The sequence below is a fragment of the Anoplolepis gracilipes genome, chromosome 4, assembly GCF_047496725.1.
Source record: "Anoplolepis gracilipes chromosome 4, ASM4749672v1, whole genome shotgun sequence".
NCBI classification, from domain to species: domain Eukaryota; kingdom Metazoa; phylum Arthropoda; class Insecta; order Hymenoptera; family Formicidae; genus Anoplolepis; species Anoplolepis gracilipes.
The window spans coordinates 11,126,660-11,153,623 of record NC_132973.1 but is presented as its reverse complement, the minus strand read 5'-3'; the positions used below and the strand labels follow the sequence as shown (position 1 = coordinate 11,153,623).

The following is a 26,964-nucleotide window of genomic DNA, read 5'->3' as shown; positions in this document are numbered from 1 at the left end:
ACGTGATGTGTGTGCACGTCAGAAGGGGTTAGGTTAAAGAGAGAGATAGTAAAGTATATATTCTTCTTTTTCGCAGAATTTTATTAGACTCTTATTAGAGGTTAGAGGGTCTCTATATCGGATATATGTCTGTCTCGGCAAGCAAATCTTGTGATAAATAAATAACTGCAAATAAGTTATAACGAAAGAAAATGTCTCTGGCGGATGAGCTACTCGCAGATCTTGAGGAAAATGACGACGCGGATACTTTTATGGAGGAACCGGAGCCGAAATTCATCCCGGCTTCGGTCTCCAAAGTCCTAGAAGAAGGTTATTCTTTATGCTTGACAATAATTTTCTTCTTGTTTATATTTTATAATATTACGTTTCACTATTTAAGAACATAATCTTTATAATTTTTTCATTATGTTATATTAAGCACATTATAGTAAAAATAATTTATTTTCTCACACAGAGATAAAGGTATCCACTGTTCGAGAGTTAGCCAAATTACGAGATTCAGAACAACTACGAAAGGTCATGTCACAGATTGAAAAGCACAGCAAAGTACCCAGAAAGTCAGCCGACATTGTAGGACCTGTAGAATCTGATCCAGAATATCAATTAATAGTTGAAGCTAATAATATGGCTGTAGATATCGACAATGAAATAGGTGATGATATAGCTGCATAGAAATAATTTTAATTTGTAAGATATATATATTGGTATATTGATATATAATTTTTATATTTTTCAGCTACTATACATAGATTTACAAGAGATAAGTATTCAAAAAGATTCCCAGAATTGGAATCTTTGGTAGTTGGACAATTGGAATATGTAATGACTGTTAGAGAATTGGGAAATGACTTGGACAGGGCCAAAAATAATGAAACTCTGCAACAGTTTCTTACTCAAGCCACAATTATGGTTGTTTCTGTAACAGCATCAACTACTCAAGGGTAACATTCTACTTGTGCATAATCAAATCCCTCTAATCTCAAATTATTAAGAATAAGCAAATCTATTATAAATTTCTCATTTATAATGTATTATGGCCCTAGAAAATACTGCAAAGTTATATAATTATTAAATATTCTTATAATTTTATTAATTGTTTTATTTTACATGTATAATAGTAAATATAAAATAGTAGAACAATGTAAAAAAAAATTTTTTGGAGGATTTTAGTCAATTTGAAAATAGAAAATTATTATACAATATATAATTAATTTTAACATTTTATTATTTCAAATGTTGTCACACAGCCAATTATTGACAGAAGAAGAGAAAGAAGCCATTTGTGAAGCTTGCGATATGGCAGTGGAATTGAACAATTGTAAATTAAAGATATTTGAATACGTAGAAAGCAGAATGGCATTTATCGCACCAAATTTATCGATAATTGTTGGTGCTTCGACAGCTGCCAAAATTATGGGTATATTTGACATAAAATCGCATAAAAAAAAATATATATATATGTTATGAAATAAGTGAATTTACATTATAACAAATTTCTGTGGTTTAGGTGTCGCAGGTGGTCTGACAAAACTCTCCAAGATGCCAGCTTGTAACGTTCTAGTCCTAGGATCTCAAAAAACTACTCTCTCTGGATTTTCGCAAGTTGCTACCTTGCCTCACACAGGATTCATATATTATTCCGATATCGTGCAAGAAACGCCTCCCGTAAGTATAAAAGAAAAATGCAAAAAAAAATATATATATATATATAAAATTACAATCACAAATCTGACGACATTGTAGGATCTAAGGAGGAAAGCGGCGAGGCTCGTGGCAGCAAAGAGTATGCTAGCGGCTAGAGTGGACGCTTGCCACGAAAGTACGGACGGCCACATCGGTCAGATGCTGCGCGAGGAGATTGAGAAGAAGTTGGACAAGTTGCAAGAACCGCCGCCCGTAAAGTTTGTGAAACCGCTACCAAAACCGATTGATCCTGGTCGGAAGAAACGAGGCGGTAAACGCGTCCGTAAGATGAAAGAACGCTACGCAATCACAGAGTTTAGAAAGCATGCCAACAGGATGAACTTTGCAGACGTGAGTTACACGTGAGGTTTTAGAATATTCGTAACTTGTAATATCAAAGCATAGATATTATTGAATGTGTGTATTATTGCAGATTGAGAATGACGCTTACCAAGAGGATCTCGGTTACTCACGAGGAACAATTGGCAAAGCCGGAACCGGTCGAATTAGGCTGCCGCAGATTGACGAGAAGACAAAAGTTAGAATATCCAAGACACTGCAAAAGAATCTGCAGAAACAACAGCAATGGGGTGGGAGCACTACCGTTAAGAAGCAAGTATCCGGCACCGCTTCTAGTGTAGCTTTTACCCCTTTACAGGTAATTTGTTCTATTATAATTTTTATTTTTAATTTTTCATTAATTGCCCATGTATAAAAATAAAATGGTTATTTTTTTATATAATTATTTACGATCATACATGTTTACAGGGTCTTGAAATCGTTAATCCACAAGCCGCGGAGAAAAAAGTGAATGAAGCAAATGCAAAGTACTTTTCTAACACAGCTGGTTTCTTGAAAGTCAAAAAAACTTAAACGAGAAAAATTCCTACTACAATAATAAACACGAGAAAACGCATATATATTTAACATTCGTAAATTTACATTACATATTTGTATATATAATTTTTGTGCTCCTCAACCTGCTGCTTGACTCTAGATGCTTTTTTTTGTTTTTCTGTACATGATTTTTCTTATCTGGTTAGAAATGCAATAAATGTAAATAGAAACAAGTTAATATTTATATCATAATTATGTCTAATTATTTATATTTTATATTAATTATGAATAGAGGAAAAAAGACTAAAAAACATAAAAAGGACACGAAACAAAAATAATACTTTATAATTCAATATATATATTAATCTTCTTCAATAATTATTTCCATATCTTCGTCTTTATTTGTTATCGATATTTCGTTTGTTTTCTTCATACAAGGTTTAATGATTGATTCATACCATTGTGTTTCTGCTGTTACCAGACACCGTCGTCTGCAAATAAATGTGTATTAAAATAAAAAATACAATCAGCAAAAATAATTAACCTGATCTAATATTTACATATTACTATGAGTGTCTCGCGGTTTTCTCACTGGATTCCAACGAGCTACAGGTTTCTCATTTGTTAGCATCAAGCCACGGATGCAATATGATAATGCAACTTTGCCCAAATTGCGATCCTGCCAAATTATAAAATATTTTATGTATTTTATATCATATATAAAAATATATTTTATGTAACCGAAAAGAGTTTCAACAAAAAAACTTACACGCCATTCTGAATTTAAAACATCAGCCAAGCTCAAGATATCAGATGCTACAGTGGCTTCTTCTATAGTTCTTATAGTGTTTAGGTAATTCTCTTGTAGAAATTGAACAAATACTACCGATTGTGACTGGAAGAATGCCGCTATTTCTTCAGGATCGTGCACGAACTTGGAGGAATCGCCGTCTGATTCTTCTGGAATTAATTACAAGTCTCAATCACCAGTTTGCAAAAGTCCAAAATGTAAAGTCAAATTATACTTTTCGGATTTATGACTCTTCCGACGCCGTGCAGTAGACCTAAAGTTTCTTCTCGCACGCCGCACTCGCTCTTTAAATATCGTTCAGGCACTAGTGATCATAAAAACAATATAAATTCTCTGGCTCTTTGGTTTAATTAATATGATTCTTATACCTTTGAGAGAAATAAAAATTAGATTCAAAACGGCACTGCGCACATCTCCGACGCTATTGGACAATATTTCGTCAATGTGCTGCTGAGAGACATGAAGCATGTCACTGGCGATGGAATTCAGTACACCAGATACTCGCTTCAGCATATTTTTCATTGCGGTTTGCGTGGCTGCATTCACACTACGTCAGATAAATTGCAATTAGGCTTAAAATTTTGAGCAAAAATAAACCTTTAATTTATTTATTAAGAAAATGATCTAATTGTTAAGAACTTACTTGATGAGATCGATACCAAACTTCTCTCTTACATCAGGTGCGAATAACGTTTGCATTAGTCTAGAATTTCCAGTCTCTGTGCAAATAAATATCACAGGGTCCTTACCCATCTGGAAATATTTTCTAGAAAAAAAATATTTGTAAAGAAACAATATCAAGCAACATCTAAACAGTTTATTATAAAGTAAATGCCTGCTTACTCTACGAGCGTAAAAAAGCCTTTGTGATCCTCATGATAAACATTTGGAAGATCCTTGACGAGAAGCAACTGCTTGGAACAATTGCCGAGTACTGTGTGGTAACGCGTTGCGCGAATTACATGATCCTCGAATTTATCTCCTTGTCGTATCACATGTTCTAAAAATTATCAAAAATTATGTTTAAATATATAATTTATAAAACTTTATCGTGTACTTTTTTTTTATAAGTATCAAATAATAATCATTACTATTTTCATCCTCCATTTGATCAATTGGAGTAATCCACTCAATAATGTTGAATCCATTTTCTTTAGCAAGCAACTTTATAGCCACAGTTTTTCCACAACCAGAAGGGCCAGAGAGAACTAACATGGAAGGCTGCCTGTTTGATGCCTTATATTGAAACCAATTGAAAATCTCATTTTGTTTCTGCTTGCTAACTACCAATTCAGAAAGTTTTTTAGGTTCACAAGTCTCAAGTAATTTCGATAAGCTGGTTTCAGATTTTCTTCTTTTGAAATTATTTTGTGTAAATGAGTAATTGGATAGAGTCTTATCTAATTCTTCTATAGTCTTATTTACTTCTCTTTTAGTACGCTTAACCAAAGGCTCATTTATGATTTCACAGTCAAATGATGGCACGCACCACTTATTATTTCTCTACAAAAAAAAGGTAAAAAATCAGTATGACAAGCACAATTAAAAAATGTTTAAGAAATTTACATTTTATACATATAATAAGAATATAATATATTTGTAAAATCTAATTGAATCAAATTTAAATACTACTTGTGCATAAAAGTAAGGAAGAAAACAGAATTAATACATTAATTCTATAATTCTTAAAAATTAAAATCAAGATCTTAAATCAATTTTTTTTTCTTTTTTTTAGAGTACTTTCAAGCAATAGATTAGCTCACACAAATGCTATATAATTTATTTATTAATTTATAGCAATTAGAAATTAGGTTAAAACGAATAAGGTTCAATTCCAATCAAATGATAAATCCTAAAAAATTTTCCAACATATTTCAAAACTTATATATTTACTTACTTTTGGATGGGCCATGCTTATTTATATTATATTTACATTTTTAAGTTGTAATTAGTTTGAATAATCATTTTACACGCGCTTTTAATCTTTGTTTATGTTTATGATTGCGAGTATCTGTCTTTGTTTAACTTTCGGTAAAAAGCAAGGATAAAATAATTTCACGAGCGTTACAAAAACTTTAAATCGAACGCATCCTTCGTTCTGATTGATCCATCAAACGCTTCGAAACAAAAATAGCATCAAATGGAACGTATCTTTTCCACTAAAATAATATTATACACGTGTTCCGTTTGACAGAAAGTTTCAAATCATTTGATTGGTCAATCAAACCATAGATCATACGAAATACATAGACGGAGCATAATTAACATCATTTTTAATTAACTTCAGAAAAATTACAAAACTGATATCATTATTATTATAAAATTTTTACAAATATATCAGTAATTAATTATTCAATCAATATTTCTGAAATATATAATAATTAATTATATCGTTTAAATAAGTTGTATATAACCCTAATTACTTTTTACATGTAAAAATTTATGTAATTTTTATTTCACTTATTATTGCTCTCTACGCATCATATCATATAAAAATGTAATTATTTATAATTACAATCACTGTTAAGATATATGTTCCTCGATAATGAATTTTTTTTTTTAGATACATCTAGATATATTCTGAATATATTTAAAAGGCACTGTATAAATAACTAATTATATATTCACAATTGTTTAATTGTGAATATTAACAATATTTCATTATATTTATTATCAATGTATCTGTATCAATTGTATCTGAAAATTTGAATTCTAAATTAAATAGAGATAAAAAACTTAATTAACACCATTATAATCATTAATGCTAATTATAACCAGTACACAATAACTTTTGATTTATAATTTATATACTGTATGATGTTATAATTGTAGCTAACAATTAAACTAATAATTAGATTCATGGTCCGCATACAAACTTATTGTAAAGATTTTTCAAAGTAAAACTATCTTTACACTAGGCTAAAACCATCTATGATATTTGCACAAAAATTTTAATTGTATTAAATTTCCATATATGTAATAAATATATATTACCGATATATGGATTCTAAAAAATGTAATGTAAAGAATGTGTCTAAGAAAAAATGTAATTATTACTAAATAAGATATTTGTAATGAGACTTGTTCACAAGTAAATAAGAGAAGTTGAATACAGCAGCCATAGAGGCTCATACAAGTGGAAACATAAAACCTAAGAAAGTAATAGCGTTTTCGAGTAAAGCAGGTTTAACTGTTCCGAGAGCGATTAATGACATCATTGGATCGTCTCTACTAATAAAATAATTCACAGTAAAATAATGATTAATTAATCTGGATTGGATCAAAATCTGTTTAATCGAAAACGTTGTAAGGCGATTTTATAAAGAGACGTTTAGAAAGAGATAAAATTGAATGTTCTACTCTCCTTGTCAACTTTGAATGTTTCTTCTTCCCATTCTGATCACAATCTGAACAAAGATAACAAGGATCACTCAATTTTACCTTTTCTTTCAATGATCTGGCTGACTCCTACACTCTTTACATCTAACTTCTCCCTATCCATAAGACTCAACAATTGTTTTTTTACATTTAATTAATTGTTTATAAACTACTATTAGGCAATAACAATCTTTTATATATATTTACTATATTGATCTTACAAAAAATTATTATATTTTTTGCATATTGCCTATCAAACTTGTTGTAAGAGTTAAGATGGCTACATTTAGAGAACACAAGTGATCAGTTTGTAATTAATTGTTTTTCACTGTTAAATCCATAAATGTAGGCCAATTATATTAATGAGTTACTCAATCATTGTGTTCTCCAAATGCCAATATTTAACTAGATGCATTATATGACCGGGAACGATCGTAAACAGTTATGAAAACGAATAAAATTTTAGTGATATTATTTATACAATTAACGAACGTTAGTAATTGCACATACATTTAAAAATAATTATAAAATTATATGATTTAATAAATAATTCTTTTTTAGATTAACATATTCTTGAAAAAAGGACAAGTAGATTATAAGTTTATATTATAAATATATACTTTTTGTAATATATAAATTTGTAATTTTTCAAAAATTGGATTTATATAATATAGAAATCTATAATACATTGAAATGTAGTAGAAAATACTTTGTTCCATATAAATTTTAAGGAAGATTCTGTGTCAGCTTTGATTATAAAGGTCTAAAGTATAATTCAACTACAATTATTCTATTCGGTAGGACGTGATAGTGGGAATAAAAAAATAGCGGGATAAAAATTACCAAACGAAAATAAATCGAGTGGCATTTTATAAATCATATCGCTATTAACGACCATCCCGATACTTTGATAAATCAAATTTTGGTAGACTTGAAAGTCCTCTGACAATGAAAAATACTTCTCTATACCTCTCTATTATACAATTAATACGGCTCAACTCCAGACATCGCTCGAGTATCTCTTTTGTGTCTCCATCTTCTTGATATAATTTGCGGCATCGAGCTCAGACATGTTGCCCCGGTCCATCACAACCTTGAGTAATATATTGTGTACATCGCGAGCCATGTTTCTAGCATCCCTGAAAGAAACACACACAATTTACATATTACAAAATATGAAAATTTTTTGCTATAATAGGGAAGGAGGAACTCGAACTAACCCGCAAACGTAAATATGTCCGTTCTGTTCACCAATGACGCGCCAAAGTTCGTCCTTGTTCTTCTCAAGCAAATGAGTGACGTAGACTTTGTGCTCTTGCTCGCGACTAAACGCCGTGTGCAACGTTAAGGTGCCGTCTTTCACGTACTGCTCCAATTCCTCACGATAAAGATAATCTTCTTGGCTTTTTCTGCATCCAAAGTAAAGTATTGTGTCGCCCACCTCTTTACCTGAAACAATAAGGATTAAAGTATTAATATATACTCCAGAATGCGGTAAGGCAAAATGTTGCGTTACAAAATATCAAGAAGTTAGAAAAAACTCACCTTGTTTTCTCGCGAGATCGCGTTCCTGTATGAAACCTCTGAAGGGTGCTAGACCAGTTCCCGGACCAACCATGATGATAGGAATACTCGAGCGCGTCGGTAAACGGAATTGAGACTTCCTTACGAAGATCGGAACGACACAGGGTGGATCGGAGGGATGTTTCTCCTGTAACCAAGTGGTTGTCACGCCTTTGTTGATTCTGCCAGTTGGGGTTTTGTACTCCACCACTACCGCCGTAATATGAACCGAAGTGGGATGAAGCTGAAACACGGAAATTATTTTTATTAAATGATAATAGTCTTATCGTATCTTTTAATTAAAGAAATCTATCTTATTATTTTTAAGATCGATAAAATACTTTTGGAGACGAGGATATTGAGTAGTATCGACACTGCAATCTCGGTAAAATTTCGCACAAGTGATCCAACGGCGGCTTCAAACTGGAAATATCTTCCAAAATGTGCACAATGTTGCGATTCTGTTGAACTATCCATTGCTGATAGGCCGCCTTGCCCTCCACGGTGGTCGATGCCATCAGCTTTAACTTCTCCTTGTCCGCGGGATCGGTCGCGTACTCGGCCAATTCTTTGAGAATGTGCGTTCGCGGATTGCTCGTAATATCTAAGTAATGCGTCAAGGCAGTTCTATAACTGCAAGGACAAGGAAACGGATGCTTCTTCGTGGATTCCTCTGTAAAATAAGTAGCACAGATAATATAAATACAAAAAAAATTTAAATAAATAGAAAGGTACAAAAAGAAAAGAATAAGTACATAACTCACCATCTGTATTTGTAAGGGTAAATACGGTATCCAAGTTCGCATCGCATTGTTCACCAATTTTATTTACCAGTTCTGCATTGTTTACCGGGTAGACAGCCAAATGATCACCCGCCTCATAACGTATTTTGGACTCTTCGATATCAAATTCAATATGCATGCACGATCTGTCGGATGTCGGGCCGTGTAATTCGCGATTCACTTTAACTGGTGCTAGGAACGGATTCTTCGCATCGTACGGTCTGAAAATAAAAAAAAATGTTACAGAAATACAGAACATTAGTTAGATACGGAAACATTTGAAGATGAAGATAAAGATAAATGAAGATCCTTACGCTCTCTGGTTTTGGAAGGAGTGAAGACGAGCAATCTCTCCGGTGTAAATGCGATCCGCAGGTAGATCCACGTGTTCTGTAAGCTTATATTGTCGAATACTAACATCCTCGCCAGCTCCTTCGATGCCAAAGAACTCGCAGACAGCCGGCCAAAACTTGTCTTTCCACGTAATAAAATCATCTTCTATGCTACATAATAAAAAAAAAGAAATATTGTTAAAATTGCAATAAAAATAAAGACTAAATAAAAAAATAAATAAAAAATATCATATATTTCAAACTTACTTGGCATCATCATCTCCAAGACCTAATTCAAAGACGCGTGTAGCACCCAATTGTTCTAATCTGTGATCTACGTATAAGGCAACTTCGTTATAGTGCTCGTAAGTCTTATTACCAAGTCCAAATACCTGAACAAAAAAAACAATCAAGAAATTGTTAGCGAAACTTTGCTCACGATATTCAAATCTCAAAAATTCGAGGCAAATCTGACGATTTGAATTTTATATCGATTCGCACGAACTCAAACGATACCTCGAACGGTAATAATGCCGCATTACGATACATCGCGGCGCCACAAACGTGACGGCGTTGGAGGAAGAAACGGAAGACTCTATTATATGTTTTCAGATTCATGGTTCGTATGTAATAACCGTCTGAATTGGTACTTGATATTACAGGCAATTTATCACTCAAAACATCACTCTCTATTTTGCTAGGCGCTTTATTTCCTGTCAGAGAATTAGCAATTTCGCACACGACCCTGTCACGTGAACATTACGCGTGAGCGTATTGCACATCGCACGTGCACTACTCTAATCAAGCCATCATGGCTCATGGCCATTTACGCCTCTATGCCATGCGCTTGTTACGTCATACTCAGCGACGTGACTAGCAGAGGAGTCTCCCGACTCCTAATATCAATATACCAACATTGAAAAATAAGCAATAAGATAGAAACAGATACAGATAAAAAAAAAAGAAAGAATAATAAATTTGTTGTGTCATTGTGTTTATTTTATTCTTTTTCTTAATAGGTTTTTAATATTATTATTAATATAACTAATAATTTAAAATTATTTTTAATATTAAAATTAAGATTTCCACTATGAAAAATTGGACTGACTTGCTTGTGAAATTTAAAACAGTTTGCACAGAGAGGTCAGAAGGAAGATAATTAAGTTCAAGGCAAATATAATGAGCACAAGAAGTCAGAAGTAACGTTGATTGCGAGTATACATACCGCATAATTTAATCCTGTCAGATCACCATCACCATTCTTGAGCCAATCGATAAACTCCATCGCGTTGTCAGTAGGATCGCCCTCTCCGTATGTGGCCAAACAAAATACAGCTAAACTATTTGGAATAGTTTTCAGGTGTACTAGCTCCTCCTATCACGACAAAATGATACATTCATTATTACGTCGCTTATAGAAACATTAACTTTTTTATTGCGAACTATTCTAATAATCATGCACAAGAATGCGAGGCTGTCTAGGGCTAGATAAACATAATAATCACTAATCATTATTGCAAATATGAATAATTTACAAGATGAATGATGAATTCTGAAAAATATTGTGCATAATGGCTAAAAAGTGTTATTTAAAATGTGAAAAAAATTTTGTTTAATTTATATCTCACTACACTAATCGTTTCAAATAATAAACATCGGCGAATTGAATAATTTGAATGAGTAATTAACGAGATGAAGTCTGAAAAATGTTGTGTATAATGGCTAAAAAGTGTTATAATGATGTGAAGAAAATTTTGTTTAATTTACATCTCACTACACTAATCATTTCAAATAATAAACATCGGCGAATTAAATAGTTTGAATGAATTGCCGATATAAAAGAGCCATAATAATGCCATGATTTACCATATCGCATTCCTCGGGATCAGCCACCATACCCTTCATCTTATATCTGATGCCCTCTTTAGCGAGACGACCTGCGAATTCTTCGGCGGTGCCCGTTTGGCTGCCGTAAAATACTACCAAGCTTCGGCCGGAAGTTTTCAGTTTTTTGATGAATGAGTTCTCTGATGGGGGTGTTGCGGCAAATGACGTTGGTCTGCAGTTGCAATAAAATTGTTGAGGACATTTTGTAATTTATCATTTAATTTTTGTAATTTATCCATGCATGTATGTACAAGTATACGCGATTTTTCCAAGTTTCAATCATCTACATTCTTCACCTCCACAATACATCTTCAATTTCGAAACCTTTTCCTTCCTTTCAATAATTTTTCGTGATATTCCTTCGCAACTTAAATTTATCCAACTTTCGTTAGAGAGGCATGCATTAAAAAATTTAAAGAGTAGTTTCATAAAGAATTGAAAAGACTTAATTACTGGATGGAGTAAGATTTTGTCGTTGGCGCAGGATCCTCTCGCTTATTTCTTTTGAAGAAATACCATAGTGTCACTATAAGGAGACTGGCGAGTAATATGATATCCAGAGTACTAAAGTAAGATTCATTGGTTTCCGATCTGGTTTCGTCTCCTACTGGGGAGTCTGCCATTCTTATGGCTTTGGGCTGTGATGCGTCCGCAGTCTGTGAAAAAAAAAATTTGCAATTCAATAATCCATTCGATTTTAATAGAAATTATTAAACAATTACAAAGATACATTTACAAAGAAAAATTTTACAAAACTCAATTTTCTCAAATTTTTACATACATATTTATGACTTACAAAAACTAATCAAGATATAGAATACATTTATTTTGATAACATACTATTCATTATCTTTTTCTGCGTGCATTAGTTGTAGCAAGGTAATATTTTGCATTCATACGAATTGCAAAAACAAGTACGATTGTAAACGGCACTTTGAACCTTGAGACTTAATCTAAAGTCCAAACATTTTCAGTTTCACAAATAAAAAAAGGTTTTTGGATGTTAAAAGAACTGCTTTAAATAATGAATTCATGACTCTATTATAATGTTAATCAAGAATGTAGCGAAAAATTAACACGTATTTGGAATGACTCGGCTTTTATCATATCTCTCTTTTATCAAACTTGATTGTTAGTGATAGCGCTTCGAGTACGAATTGTAAATGGACTATATTTTAACTGTACTATATTTTAAATTTAAATAATATACATTGACTACAGCAATGTGTTAATAGTTTGCATTTCTCACCAGTTAAAAAACAATTCAAATTTTTTCGCTTTGTTTTTGCCTTATCTCTTTAAAAAATGTTAATAAATCTTCCTACAAAATTTATGCAAATAATATTCCTTTCGATAATATTCCAACTTTTCATTCGTCATCAGATTATCGGTGAATATCTGTCTGGCATTGATTTAAATATTAAGACTTTTCTCGAAACTGAAGAGGGTTCTGTTTACACAAATAATCAAATTTATCTTTAAAAAATCAAGATAAGTAACATAAACTTACAAGTGACTCATTATAAGAATATAGACACATGATATTAAAGGAAAATTTAGTATGATTTGGAAAAATAATCTTTTCAATTACGAAAGATGAATAAATTCGAAGACAATTCGAAAATATATATCTCTCATATAAGAACAACTCATATTTGACATATCTATGTCTGTTTCTTGATATTGATAATAATACGAATAAAATAAAAATAAAAAAACGAATAACTCAGTAAATTAAGAATTTCATGTAAGAAATTTATACGCTTTTTTTACAATTCAATGCCCATAAATAAAGATTTGACAGCGTCGTGATTATTTGCAATTATTATTAATTATTTAAAGCACAACTCTCCCTCTTCCAAATAAAAAAGAGAGTGCTATCTATCAGCTTGCATTTCGTGGAAAGATAAGAACGCGCACTTATTGAGCACTCAAACGATGCATGCAGAATGATTCTTGATGATTCTCAATTCCTCGATTCACAATTATAAACCTCATATGGATTATATGACATTTGTATGCAATAAGTGTCATCATCAATTTATGACTCAGATGATGCGTGCAAACACGTGCGAACCAATGATGATAAAGCAGATATATATTAGCATTTATTCGACATTATTCAGCATTATTTGGTACATTTTCTTGTTATTATTTTTTATCTTGTTATTTTGCGAGTATAAGATTATTTTGTCATTTTCATGACTGGTGGAGAATACTTATTATATTATCGAATGCATGAAAAGACAAAATTTACACAATTATTATGTTATTTAATTATTAAGAGCTGTTATAATAGATGAAAAAAACAAACCAATAATTATATTCTCAATTAGAATTTCCTTTTATCGTAAAAAACATTATTCCATCGTCCGAGATATTTTATCGTTGAAGCATTTGAGGAATAAAAAATTATTCTCTATATCTACGTTAATATACTCTTTGCTTTACCTATATCTCTGTTTGCTTATCCACTATACCATGTAAATTTATTTTGTTTAAAGGATGCTTGCTTTGTCTCGTTCTAAAGACCCATACTTTGTTCTAGCCTTTCAACTTTAAAGTTAAAAGGCTACTTGAAATAATACAATTAGAAATGCATGTTTAAAGCAAGAAATGTCAACTTTAATACTGTTCTCTCTCTCTCTCTCTCTTTTTTCTGTACTGTCCTGTTTCTCTCTCTCTCTCTCTCTCTCTCTCTCTCTCTCTCTCTTTTTTATCACACGCGTCACTTAATACTGTAACTCGCTCTATTTGTCAGTCGTATTGTCAAATATCAAAAATTCGAAAAAAATAATGCAACTTTATAATTATCCAAAGTTTACATTATCAAACTGCTTAAATGCTTTCAACGTGTCGATTGTAATCCAAGTAATGAATATGAAAAAACCAGAAAACTTAACAAACTGTATTCAATTAATTTAAACTAAAATTACATATCCGTGCCGCTTTCAAAAAATTGCGTAAGCATTACGTAAATATCCTGTATGATAAATATTAAAACATGCAAAATTTATCAAACATATAAAATTTATTCTCTTCATTTTGCAAAGATAATTAATATCCGATGTATAATTTTTGAGACAAAAAGATAGTTAATCTCTAACCATAAGTAGCGTCGTAGTATAAGAAATGAAAAGCAAAGAAAAATTTTCAATGTAATAACAAAAATTTAGTACATAGTAGTAAAAATTAAAAATGCTCTATGAGATATGTATGTAAAATATCTATGTTGTAAACTTTTACTGTTATTAGATTTTTGCGAAAATTATCAAAATCAATATATCAATTTTTTTATATTTTTTTCTTATATTATATTTTTTACATCGTTGATATGCAAGTAAATATTTTTTAGATGAAAATTATATATAGTACTTTTATACGTATAAATAATAAATGTTAAAAATATAACAGCTACTTGGTATTTGTGTAATATAATCAAACTGAAAAGCATATAAAAGTATATAAAGAGAATGAGTCACTTATAAAAAAAAACAAATTTTTTTTCGCATATGTATAATATCAATGTTGTATATTGGAATAAGAATAAGGGAATAAGTAAAATAACGTAAAAATCACGTATAAATAAAGTAAATAATTATTTTACGTTGAAAGAAATTCTCAGTCCACAAATCTATGTGTGTTTAATATTAATAATTAACAATTTCAATTGTCAAACATAGGGAAGCATTAATATTATTATGTCATTAATTTTTATGAGAGATTGGTCATAGTCACTCAATGTCATTTATATTAATAGTATCGGTCATGGTCAATATCCCTTTGCGATTGTTCGCTTACCTTGGTTTGGGAAGTTATATTATTAGTTACTTAGTTTTATTCTACTTAAATAATATTAGAAACCAAAAATGAAAGAAATAACAATTGTCAAGTTCGAAACAAGCAAGTATAAAGATGGAATTTTTATGTATGTATGTATATATATCGATCTTTATCTAAAGAATTTTTTGCACGTGAAACAATTTCGCATTACATCATTTTGTTCTGCAGACTGTAAATCAAATAATAAAGTAAAAAAAAAAAAAAAAAAAAATAAACGAAACGTATTTTCTTAGTGAGATATTCTTATTATATATATTATTATAAATTGTTAATATTATTATTATCCGAGTACAAATATATGAGGGTAAAGAGGGGTTATAGAATTCTAAAAAATGAGGATCTATTTCTTGGTAAAATACACCAAGTAAAATATGTGTACGTTTCAATTTTCGCGGAAAAAATTAATTTCTAAGAAATTTACGCATTAAGATCTGCGTATAGCTCTTATTCCCCAAGTTAATAGTTGCTTGTTGTTTACAAATATATGAATTTTTGTAAGAGTAGATCTGCATTTTATCAAGCTGTTATGTATATAGATACTTTATTTAAAAACTAATAGATATGTAATAATATTTTTTGTTTGTACTATTTTGAAAATAATTAATTTAATATTTATGATTAACAATTTCAATTGTTAAACATATCGAAATATTAATTTTTATGAGATATTCTCTTATCGTTCTGTACATTATTTAATTTCTATAGTTCCATGAATAAATCATCTACTTGCATTAAATTGAAAGGAAATAAAGTACACGAATGTATTTCTCTCATGTCAAAGTTAAAATAAATTTCGCTTCAAAATATATATTTTATTATTAAATTATAAAGAATATTTGTTAATATTATCATAAATTAAGCATTTGAAAAGAATAATTAAGTACTGTTGAAAAAATTTAAATAATCTTAATTTTTCATATCAACGTTATCAGCGCATAATTATATGCATCGTATTACGTTGTTTTCTTGCATCTCATATCCGCTTACCGGCAATTCCATATTTTACGAAAGAGTTGAACGGAACGAACGTGTGCAGTTTTGGGAGGACGTGAAAAATCGGAGTGAAAACGTGCGATTAATCACACACACGATTAATCCGTAACACCTGAGTAAACGATCGCGTGCGCGACAACCTCTCACGATGACTGTTCACGCGCAACTGAAAATGGAGGAAATCTTCCGCGTGACTACGTACAGTACGTACACAGTGTGTATATATATATATATATATATATATATATATATATATATATGTATGTATATATATCTCTCTCTCTAGCTCTTTCTTTCGGACGCGCGCGCACGCGACGACCGTCATCGTCTCGGCAATGACAAAGTGACAAGTCATTCTTATGCTTTGTCGAGGGTCGTACTGTTACGGGGTGTCCCAGAAATTTGCGCTTTCTCCTCAACTAAAAATCAGCTAAATCTACTAAATAAATTGCAGGATAATTTAAAAGAGATTTAATTTCGAAGTGAGAGAGTTTTATTCGATCGTTATTTTGATCATCAGGTCTATGCGCGCGCGCGCGCGCGTGTGTGTGTGTGTGTGTGTAAATGCTATATGTTTAATGTTTAAAATTTTTCCTCGTTCTTATACAGGAAGTGCACCAGACACCTTTCGAACATTATACGTGTGCATTTAATGTTGAAAATAATGTTTTATCCAAACAGATTTCGGATTAAAAAAAAATATTTAGATTGAATAATCGACAAGATTCACGATTCTAAAAAGAAAAATAAGCTCACATCAATATAGTGTATAGAATTACATTAATGTTAATTTTTATATAGAGCTGGCGATTGATTAATATTGCACGTATGCTTTTTGTGTAAATTTATCTGACAATGAATGAAATTCCGTATCAAGTAATTTGGCATATATACAAATCGAATATTTTATTTCTTTTTTTTTTTTTTTTTTTTACTAGAATACAATTTATTATGCGGGTCTCGTTTCAGTCTGTTTAGACTTTTGATACAAAAACATGTTTTTAAATATACATATTATAATATATATATATATATATATATATAAAAAATATATTTAAACATATTTTCAATATATTTTTAAAATATTTTTAATGTAAAGAGGAAAATCTGATAATGAATAGAACTTAATGAGGCGCGCATAATAATCACACTCTCACACTTGTGATTAATATACTATAATTCAAATAGATTTGCAAAAAGTTGCAAAAGCAGTATTAGCTTTTTATTAATTTTCTTATAAATCTTCAAGTGATTATGTCACTCAACTTTTTACGTATTTTTATAGTAACATAATATGTCTATGTAATTATATGTAATTTGTTATTATAAATTGTATAATAAATTATTCATTTATTATTAAATTTTATCTAAAAATTTTAAACTTTTAAAGATTAAGTCTCATTTCAAAAGTAAAAAGTACTAGATTTCTTCGTAAAAAATACTAAAATAATCAGTATCTTACATAACAAGCTAAAAATACAAGATCAACAAAATACGAAGTAAAAATCAAATTAATGTTAATTTTCAGTGTAGAGCAGAGTTCGGTTTTTAGCTTATATACGGAGAAGAGATCAATACTTGACTAGATATAAACATAAATATTTTGTAAATTATATTCTACATCTGTAATAAAATATGTTCTATAATATTATTCTTATGATATTATTATAAAACTCATATAAAAAAAATTTATACTCGTATCATTTTATATATAAAGATTTTTTAAATATTTTTTTCAAGAAAGAAATTGATGAAATTAAAAATTAATACATTTTAATACAATTTCAAATCGCTATCGATATCTTTGAATGCACGAAAATTTTAATCAGATTAACAGATTAATAAATGATATCATGTCTTAATCAGGTTTATACCTACATGAAAATATTGTTCAATTGTGCGTAATAGAAATTACGCTTAACTGATAAAAATATACGAGACTTGCCAGAATTGCGATGTAATTTAAAAATCACGTCTGTAAATGCAGATGGAAGGTGCCGTTTGCATAAAGTGAAAGCCAATAAAAGGAAACAGGTGAAAAGAGACATTCGCATACACTCTCTTCCACGCTAATACATTGCGATTACGCAAGCGTTTTTGTTAGAGTTAGAATCGACAGCACAAAAAGTATACAGTAAATATTTTTTTACATTTGCAATTATTTTTCAATATTCTATCTAATAGTATATTAAAAAAAAATATATTGTGTCACCTTGATCTACGAAAAAAAATCCATGTCAAATATTCGTGTCTTATTTTTATTTAGTATATTCTAGATTTCTTTCTCCTAACTCTCTCTCTCTCTCTCTCTTTCTCTCTGATAACTCTTAAAAAATTCTCTCTTTCAATTCTCTTCTAACTTTCGTCTTAAAAAAAAATGTAAATTTTTTTAGAAAGTTAGTCTCTCATAGTATCCTCTCGGTGTCGTTGCTTCGCGTGTTTAAAGTAAATAAATTATTTTCATCAATTTATCATCAGAGGAGACGCATTACCTCATCAATGGGAATGACGCGTCATGTCTGATGTTATAACTACTATGTTGAACGGATTAAAGTTGAAGAGAGAGAGCAGGATACATTAGATGAATTACAATGCTATCTACAAGGTCAGTTTTTTAAATGCGTCCGGCATTATTTATATACATATATGTATATATACATACGTCATACATCCAATCCATTAACAGCAATATTATTGCCGATTATCTCTATACTACGTACATGCGTACGCTATACCAATATTTAATTCTAATTCAATTTTATAATAAATATAATAAATATTATAAATATTATAAATAATTTCGGTAAATTCGTTGCCGCAAGAATTTTCATATTTTAAATGTCTATTACTTATGTCAAATTATCGATAGCAATTACGAGATTAATAAGATCGATAGCACATTAAACGCATCTCGAATTCTTTATTCATTTGTTGTGTCTCCGAGAATTTATGGTATATTTTCATAAAGAAATTCTTTTCTTTTTCGGTCATCATGTGAGATTAAAATTCTCAAATAAATTAACTTTAATTAACGGAGAAAGTTAATAGTCTATTACTATTCACTTATGGCGTTAATAGATTGGGATAATTTTAATCATAGATGCATGCTCGTTATGATGTCTTTGCACGCATTAACAGCCTTTTTTATACTTTCACGACAGGAATCCAAAGGTAAGTTATAACCAGATTTACTCCAATTACATATCAATCAGATTTAAATGTTAATGTGCAATATTGGTAACGAAATAGATATCAAACAGAATCTGCGAAATAATTGATTATCTAAAATGAAAAACTCGTATTTATCTTTATATTTCTCACATTAGTTATATCCAAAGAAGAAGTTAAAATCGAGTTGAAAAAAAGAGAGAGTGTTAATACAATAGCGTAAAACAAATTTATCAGTTCAAAAATATTTTCGGAGTTTTTTTATCATGGCGAGCGAACCTGAGAAGATGAATGAATCTGAAAAAATAAATGAACCTGAGAAGATAAATGAACCTGAGACTGAAACAGTGAAGGTAAACATTTTTTAACGAAAAAAGGTACAAAATACATGTATGTTTGAAATGACAGATCGGTAATTTAAGTCAACAATGAATTCCAATTAATGAATAATTCACTGACGTAAAAAAATTCGACAATTTTTGTGTATTATTATAAATTTTTTCACAATTTGAGAAAAAAGATTGTACAGAAGGAATAGACTAAAGATAGAGATAGCTATTCTCTTATAAAGATAACTATTCCTTTTATAAAGATAACAAACTTGCTCAGTTAATCAGATATACAATCAATATATAAATATAAACACGTGTACTGATTGAATAAAAATATTTGACAAGGATACATATCCGATGATACACAAAAATTGATGAAAATACACAATCGGTAAATACACAGATACATATATATATATATATATATAGTACACGTGGAGTACACGTGTTTATATTTATATATATTGATTGTATATCTGATTGACTGAGCAATAAGTTTGTTATTTTTACAAAAGGAATAGTTATCTTTATAAGAGAATAGCTATCTCTATTCCTAGCTAGTCTATTCCTTCTGTAGAATTTTTTTTCTCAAATTGTTAAAAAATTCATATATATATATATATATATATATATATATATATATATATATATATATATTGTCGATCGAACTCGATACAAATATCGTCATCTCAGAAATCGGTCAACAATTTTCATAAAAGAAAGAGATATTACATTTTAGAAAGAAGATTTAAACAATAAGGAGAACGAGGAAAACGTCAAGCTCGAGATGATATCGAAGAATCCGGAGCAAAAAAATAAACAACCGAAAGCGTGCGAGGAAGAACCTTATATTGTGAAGCTGTTTAAAAGTCTAATGAAGCCGGAAAGTTAGAAGAGCTCGGTGGAAAATAAAGAGTGATATTCTGAATCATCTTGTGAAAAATGTTAACAAAATCTTTGTAAAATATATCTACAAAAATTATTGTATTAGAAAACAAAATTAATACATTTTAAATTGCATTCATAATTCGATTATATTTTATCGAATCGCCAATAACAAGATACCGGTAGTGATAACAGAGGAAACTACTTAGCACGATAACGTTTTTTTATCGATATCGATGTTGTTCGCTTAGTATCAGTAAAAAATATCTGATATCCTATTATACAGCGTGATTTAGCAATAATTAATTGTATCCTTTTTTAACAAAGTGATGCAATATATTAGATATGTAACATACGGAATCTATGCATTTATATTGCATTTCATAGAAAATAATCTGTAAATACATTCGCGTAGGTAAATTTTTTTACATTGATTTGTTTACATTATTGCAATATTGAATTATAAAATCAGAAGCTAGAAATTTAAATATTTATTTATTTATTATTTATTTAAATATTAAAATTTTTTTTTCTCATCTTATTCATCAAAGTAAATTAGCTTTTTTTATCCCACTATTTTGTTTTCTCTTTTATGCGCATATGCACGACAATTATTATAACTATTACTAAAATATTCCAAGATCTTTCTTTATTATTCCGCATTGATAATTAGGTCTGTTACGCATTTCGCATTTTCACTGCAAATGAATGTTATCACAGTCAATAGATTCCAAGTTATTTGTTGATTCAAGAAAATATTTTCAGTATACTTAATTAATTTATATTGCCAAACACAAGTAGAGAATAACATATTTGTATATTTCGACAGAGAAAAAAAGGTCGCGTAAATTTCTTTCGTTTTTGACATCACAATTGGATGTGATTGGATCACAATATTGTTATAACGAAGAATCAGAAATTTTAACAATTTTCCAGAACTTTCTTTAAGATATTTTTCGTTATCGACGTAACGTGAACTTTCAGTCAGGTCTGCACGGTCATTTAATTCGATACTTTCGTCGTGGCGACGACCGCAAATCTGAATAATGCATTCGGGATCAAAGATCACTAAGACGTGTATTTTCTGATATCAGATTGATTATTTTGGTAAAAATAGAAGCTTAAACATTTTTTCTAGATAAAACGTTTAGCACTATTAGAAGAAATTTATTTAATTGACCGTATTGTAATAAAATAAAAAATTGAAAATTGAATAGAGAATAGAGAAATTGAAAATTTAATAGAGTATTGTAAACATTACGAAAAAAAAGAATATTTGGTTTAAAAGATAAACTTCATAAATTCTTCCAAAAGTACATTCACTCATTGATAATAATATCGCCAATAATATGTCATTATCAATGATGATATATTGGTTAGAAACAAAAAAATACATTATAAACAATTTTTTTTTTAACAAAAACAGAATTATTTCTCGTCTTATAAGACATTGATTATAAGATTGCAGTAGATTTTCATCACAAAAAATTAGTGAAAGTATCTTGTAAACTTACAAAAAGTGATGCAAGAACCTATTCATGTTAGCCTACTTTGTACGATTAAATATTACTAATTATGATGATAACTTATAATTAAATTATACAAATCAATCAAGTGAAGCATTATGTGATAAGTATAAGCTTTTACAATTAATATCTTGTCACGGACAAATTTTATTTACCGAGTTTCAATTATAAAATTTCATCGATAACTTTTAATACACGTACATATATAATGTGTCTCAAAACCATCGAATATTTGTTTAATAGCAAATTCTGTAATTAATTTAAATATAATTAAAAGATAATCAAAAAATTAACAAAATTTTACATTCTTTTATCACTTTTCATACAGTTTAGTTTAATAAAATTTGAATTTAAGACTTAATTTATTATAAAGGTAAAAAAATGATATATTTCCTCGATATTTTACTAACAAAAAATTGGATTGAGAAAACCTATTATTTAAAGAACATTTGGTGATTTCAGGACAGGCTTTATAAGCATATAACACTCTATAGGCATAGCGTTAAAAATAGAAGAAAAGGAAACACATTGACACAGATCTTTAATAGAAATTGGATAACTCGAAAAGCAATAAAAAGTAATAGGCCAAAAATTGGCTCAAAAAATACATCAAATTTTGCGAAAAATATACTCGTTCATTCATATTAATAGCGTCATATGCAAATAATTACTTGATAATATATTAATAACATATACATATAGTAATGTATATGAGAGATAAAATTATAAAAACATATAAATTAAATAAAATAATATATGTATTATATATATTTTTTTAATGTATGTATATTTTTTTTAACTTTTTAACCGTTAATACTTTTAATTGAATTCATTTAATCCGATTTAACGAGATGCCGCACCGAGTTCTAACCTAACAAAACAATATATTTGTTTAATATAAAAGTTGCAATTTATACACATAAAATAAAACAGGTTTTTCTGGATCAGAATTACATGAAAGAATATTTGTGAACTTTTAGAAATGAGCTTAGAAAATTTCGTTGCAGAAAATGTTGTGTGGCAACAACATTTTCTGTAACAAAATTTTTTTTTATCTAGGCTTCTAGCTCATTTCTAAAAATTTATAAATATTGTTTTTTTAAGTTAGAACTTGGTCGGTAATTCGGTATCTCCTTAATATTTTATATGTATCATATATTACATTAATAAAATAATAATATAGAATTATGCAAATATTAGACTTTATTTTTTATGTTAAAACTATAATGTTAGAACGAATATTATAACAAACAATTAATTGCAATTATTATACTTAAGTGTCGAACACGTGATAATACAACGTCAAAAACATGTGTTGGTAGTTGATAGCTATGGATGTCAACGTATTAAACTACATTAAAAGTAAGGCCGGGTCTACAATAGGTGTAGTAAGCCTTAAGCTGTAAGAAATAAACCAATTACAATTGACTTTAGGAAAGAGTAATAATACAATTGGTTCACTTTTTACGATTTAAGGCTTACTACAGCTATTGTAGACCTGGCCTAAAGCGTGGTCTACAATGGAGACCTTAAGACGTAAGACTTAAGAAATTAATAAATTATAATTGAGTTTAGAAAAAAATCATGAATATGATTGGTTAATTTCTTAAGTCTTACGTCTTAAAGTCTCATTGTAGACTACGCTTAAAGTGACCAGACATCCCGGATTTAAGCTCTTTATCTCGCATTAAAATTGTCCCGGAAAATGTCTCCGATTGAACCTGAGTTGTCCTGGAGAGAGAGAAAAAGAGAGAGAGAGAGAGAGAGAGAGATTTAACCTTTCCAACTTTTTAACATATTTTTACTATTGTTGTCTCTCTCTCCCTCTCTCTCTCTTTTGCAGTTTAAATATATTAATAAATGTATAAAAATATAAACACGTATTTTATTAAGGGTTCAAGTTATTGTTAAAATATTGTTTTTTTTTTTTACAATACAATCGATTTCGTTTGTATAAATTATATCAAGATAACAGATTTGAAAAATGATTATATTGACAATGAGACGTAATACTTGAGTTTGAACTGAGTGACCGTTGTAAAATTCATTCATCATCAAATGGACACGTGCACAATCGAATTAATGATATCCAGTACATCAGTATTCACAAGAATTCTTCATGAGATTTATGTATTAAACACGCAAGAGTCTCTTGTTTGCATCATAGATTTACGCAAGCAAAAAGATGTTTCCAGAGTACATTAGAGAAAAAAATTGAAAATATTTTTTACACACGTATACGTGACACAAGGTACAAGACACGCGCGTATACTGTAAACTATAATCATTGATATAAAGGAAATCGCGTATCGCACTCTCTCTAATTACTCCGCTAGTTCCACACTTTCTAGTTGCTATTAATATTTTTTTATTAATCTGTATATTATCAATATTGATTTAAACAAATAATTTCATTTGGAATTGTGCCTTAAACCGAACAGCAGCCAATGCCACTCGAGTTGATGTTACGAATTAAAACTATATAAAACAGATGTACTGTACACTGTATGTATTTATACAACGTAAAAATATTTTTATTTTCTCAGAAAAACTTGACAAAGTTCATACGTTGCATGCGAATATTGCCAATCACGTGACTTAGATTTCCCCCCCCCCTATTACGTTATCACCTGTCGGAATGCAGTTCGAAATTTACCTGTCAAATAAAACGCTCGGAGCAACTCGTCGTCGTTGATCCGTCTTGCTCCAATTTTCTGTAGCGGCAATCACGTGATAAACAATTTAGCGGCTAAAATTACACAATAATTTGATGCAAGACGAATATTTTTTGCGAGCACCGACGAAGACAAAACCGTCGCGCAAGAAACGCAACGATCGACCACGATCGACCACGATTAGTGATGTATCCGCTGTTGCCACAGCTGTAATCTCTTTTTTCATTGGCTAAAATCCTTAAGACGGGTGATACGTAACAAGCACGAAAGAGCGATACATAGAGCAGTAATGGGGGTAGTAAGAACGGTGATGCCACGAACGGCAGTGATCAGAAGCACGCAGTTGGCGCGGGAAATTCAACGCGACGCGGATGCGAGAACAGCTGCGATTCGAAATTGCGATTTAATTTCCGCATGCAATATATGCGAAGAATAAGATTGTTAAATTTATTACAATTATTTAAAATATCTATGCGTCTCTTTATTCATTAATTATATAGACAAATCGCCGAAAAACTGTAATGTTTTTTTTTTACCATTTAATATATTTATATTAAATTCAGCCATTACGACGGGCATTTGAGACATTTTGGCACTCTCTGTGCCTTCGTCTCGGCTTCTTTCGATTGCCTTTTTAACGCTAAAAAAAAAACAAATAATATAATTTATCTTTGCGATACCAAGAATAATCTCTTTTACATAATCATATGAGCTACGAGATTGAAATATATCTCTACTTACTTATTGTCGTTGAGCCAATGTTGATCGGTTCGAGTTTTAAACTCTGCATCTCACGCAATGCCATTGCCTGAAAAGTGAGTGCAGCGATACGAGTAAATAATTCGGATACTCCGTTGCCCGTTCTCGAGGAGACCGCCCAATATTCTGCCCGCATCCTTCTCGCCGTTTCCGCCGCTCGTTTTTCAATTATGTCGTACACCTGATGAGACTGGTATTTCCCAAAATGGTAATGGTAATCTAGAGAAAACGGTTATCATTTTTTACATTTACCACACATACCAATAAATCCTTTTTGGCACCGACTAGAAAAATGTGGTAAGGACCAACGTTGCTGCGACTCGCTTCGTTTAACCATTGTTGACAGTGCGCCAGTGATATCAGGTTACTTACATCGAAAACAACCATAATTACTGTGAAATAAGATATGTATAAGTTATATAAACGAATAATAAAATAAAGGAAAATGTTTTAAATAATATTGATTAACCATTAGCGCCACGATAATAAGACGCTGCTATACATTTGAACCTTTCCTGTCCAGCAGTATCCCATCTGCAAATGTTATTTCAAATTATTATCGTACACATACATTTATATAAACATTTGTAAATATTTTCAGAATATTTGAAATTTCATTACATTTGCAAATGGAAAGGCAAGCCGAGGATATCAAATCTCTCCACTTCAAAGTCCACGCCGATTGTAGCCTTGTAATTATTATCGAAGAGTTTGTGACAAAAACTGTATAAAGCAATTATAATGTGTTTTATCATCCAAATATAAACATTTTTTTTAAATGATAGTAATAAATCTTTGTTATTTTAAAAAATTTTTTTGTTAAGTTCGAATTTACTGGTTTACTAATGATGTTTTTCCGACAGCAACGTCACCAATGACAATCACTTTAGAGATTCTGAGGGTCAAGTTCTTGTTTTTACAAGTTCGCCTGATTAAATTACCGAAATCGGTTTCGGTATATGGTGTCATCTCTGACGAAAAAGGTGGCGGCCAATTAGTTATCTATTTGGAGAAGATTGAAAAAAGAAAACTGTATTAATAAAAAAAAAAAAATCATTTTAACAAATATTGTACTTACTTGTCTCTCATCGTGGGCTTTTTCTTTCATCATTTTGTAAACCGCAGAGCGCGTTTCCAACATTGCACTGTCCAAAAGAAGGATTAAAGCATCTTGAAAAATAATACAGTTTTTATTTTATACGTGTATTATGTATATATAACTACATAGACATGTTAAGATTGATCTTTTATACGTCGCACCGAATTGTCTAAAACTTTTCACTGATAACTCTAGTGTGGATTATTATGTGAACACAACATATGAGTAAGTAATTCCGTGTGAGTCAAAACAAAACATTGGTTGCTGTGGCAGGTGCTCGATTGTAACACACGTGGGGGAACTAAAATATACGGGGTGAGATTGTCGAACACGATAGGTGTAACATTTGGAAACTAATACGAGAAATTTATCGTCAATTATTTTATATTATTAAAATTATATTATATTATT

The 26,964-nt window shown here is 30.1% G+C and overlaps 4 protein-coding genes and 1 long non-coding RNA gene across 9 annotated transcripts; 2 read left to right on the top strand and 3 right to left on the bottom strand.

Moving 5' to 3' along the window:
• The first annotated feature begins 61 nt into the window (after window positions 1-61).
• Prp31 (pre-mRNA processing factor 31) lies at window positions 62-2,764 on the top strand. Its single transcript, XM_072889418.1, has 8 exons — window positions 62-309; window positions 455-652; window positions 737-941; window positions 1,248-1,417; window positions 1,508-1,665; window positions 1,744-2,034; window positions 2,117-2,341; window positions 2,452-2,764. The coding sequence occupies exons 1-8, from the start codon at window positions 192-194 to the stop codon at window positions 2,554-2,556; spliced, it is 1,470 nt and encodes a 489-aa protein (XP_072745519.1). The 5' UTR covers window positions 62-191; the 3' UTR covers window positions 2,557-2,764.
• Window positions 2,646-5,648, bottom strand: Rad17 (Rad17 checkpoint clamp loader component). 3 transcript variants are annotated; one of them, XM_072889420.1, is made up of 9 exons: window positions 5,229-5,648; window positions 4,423-4,834; window positions 4,175-4,331; window positions 3,975-4,097; window positions 3,700-3,878; window positions 3,546-3,635; window positions 3,290-3,477; window positions 3,081-3,199; window positions 2,646-3,011 (listed from the first exon to the last, which is right to left on the bottom strand). In XM_072889420.1, exons 1-9 carry the CDS (start codon window positions 5,241-5,243, stop codon window positions 2,882-2,884), a joined length of 1,413 nt encoding a protein of 470 aa, XP_072745521.1. In that variant the 5' UTR covers window positions 5,244-5,648; the 3' UTR covers window positions 2,646-2,881. The 3 variants fall into 3 exon arrangements, with proteins under 3 accessions (XP_072745521.1, XP_072745520.1, XP_072745522.1); XM_072889419.1 differs by having other exon boundaries at window positions 3,290-3,480; window positions 5,229-5,646; XM_072889421.1 differs by lacking the exon at window positions 3,546-3,635 and having other exon boundaries at window positions 3,290-3,480.
• Window positions 5,649-6,381: 733 nt separating this feature from the next.
• Cpr (Cytochrome P450 reductase) lies at window positions 6,382-16,298 on the bottom strand. 2 transcript variants are annotated; one of them, XM_072889416.1, is made up of 11 exons: window positions 16,104-16,298; window positions 11,727-11,929; window positions 11,253-11,445; window positions 10,612-10,761; window positions 9,654-9,778; window positions 9,369-9,557; window positions 9,037-9,275; window positions 8,614-8,945; window positions 8,255-8,516; window positions 7,930-8,158; window positions 6,382-7,848 (listed from the first exon to the last, which is right to left on the bottom strand). In XM_072889416.1, the coding sequence occupies exons 1-11, from the start codon at window positions 16,113-16,115 to the stop codon at window positions 7,704-7,706; spliced, it is 2,079 nt and encodes a 692-aa protein (XP_072745517.1). In that variant the 5' UTR covers window positions 16,116-16,298; the 3' UTR covers window positions 6,382-7,703. The 2 variants fall into 2 exon arrangements, with proteins under 2 accessions (XP_072745517.1, XP_072745518.1); XM_072889417.1 differs by lacking the exons at window positions 10,612-10,761; window positions 11,253-11,445; window positions 11,727-11,929; window positions 16,104-16,298 and adding an exon at window positions 9,903-10,213.
• Window positions 16,299-18,440: 2,142 nt separating this feature from the next.
• LOC140665299 (uncharacterized) lies at window positions 18,441-20,518 on the top strand. 2 transcript variants are annotated; one of them, XR_012046581.1, is made up of 4 exons: window positions 18,441-18,714; window positions 19,210-19,280; window positions 19,436-19,630; window positions 20,349-20,518. It is a non-coding gene; the product is annotated as an uncharacterized lncRNA (long non-coding RNA). The 2 variants fall into 2 exon arrangements; XR_012046580.1 differs by lacking the exon at window positions 18,441-18,714 and having other exon boundaries at window positions 18,820-19,280.
• Window positions 20,519-25,484: 4,966 nt separating this feature from the next.
• Window positions 25,485-26,841, bottom strand: LOC140664383 (ras-related protein Rab-36). The gene is made up of 6 exons (XM_072889424.1): window positions 26,533-26,841; window positions 26,290-26,456; window positions 26,076-26,177; window positions 25,924-25,988; window positions 25,716-25,846; window positions 25,485-25,673 (listed from the first exon to the last, which is right to left on the bottom strand). Exons 1-6 carry the CDS (start codon window positions 26,593-26,595, stop codon window positions 25,623-25,625), a joined length of 579 nt encoding a protein of 192 aa, XP_072745525.1. The 5' UTR covers window positions 26,596-26,841; the 3' UTR covers window positions 25,485-25,622.
• Between the last annotated feature and the right edge of the window lie 123 nt (window positions 26,842-26,964).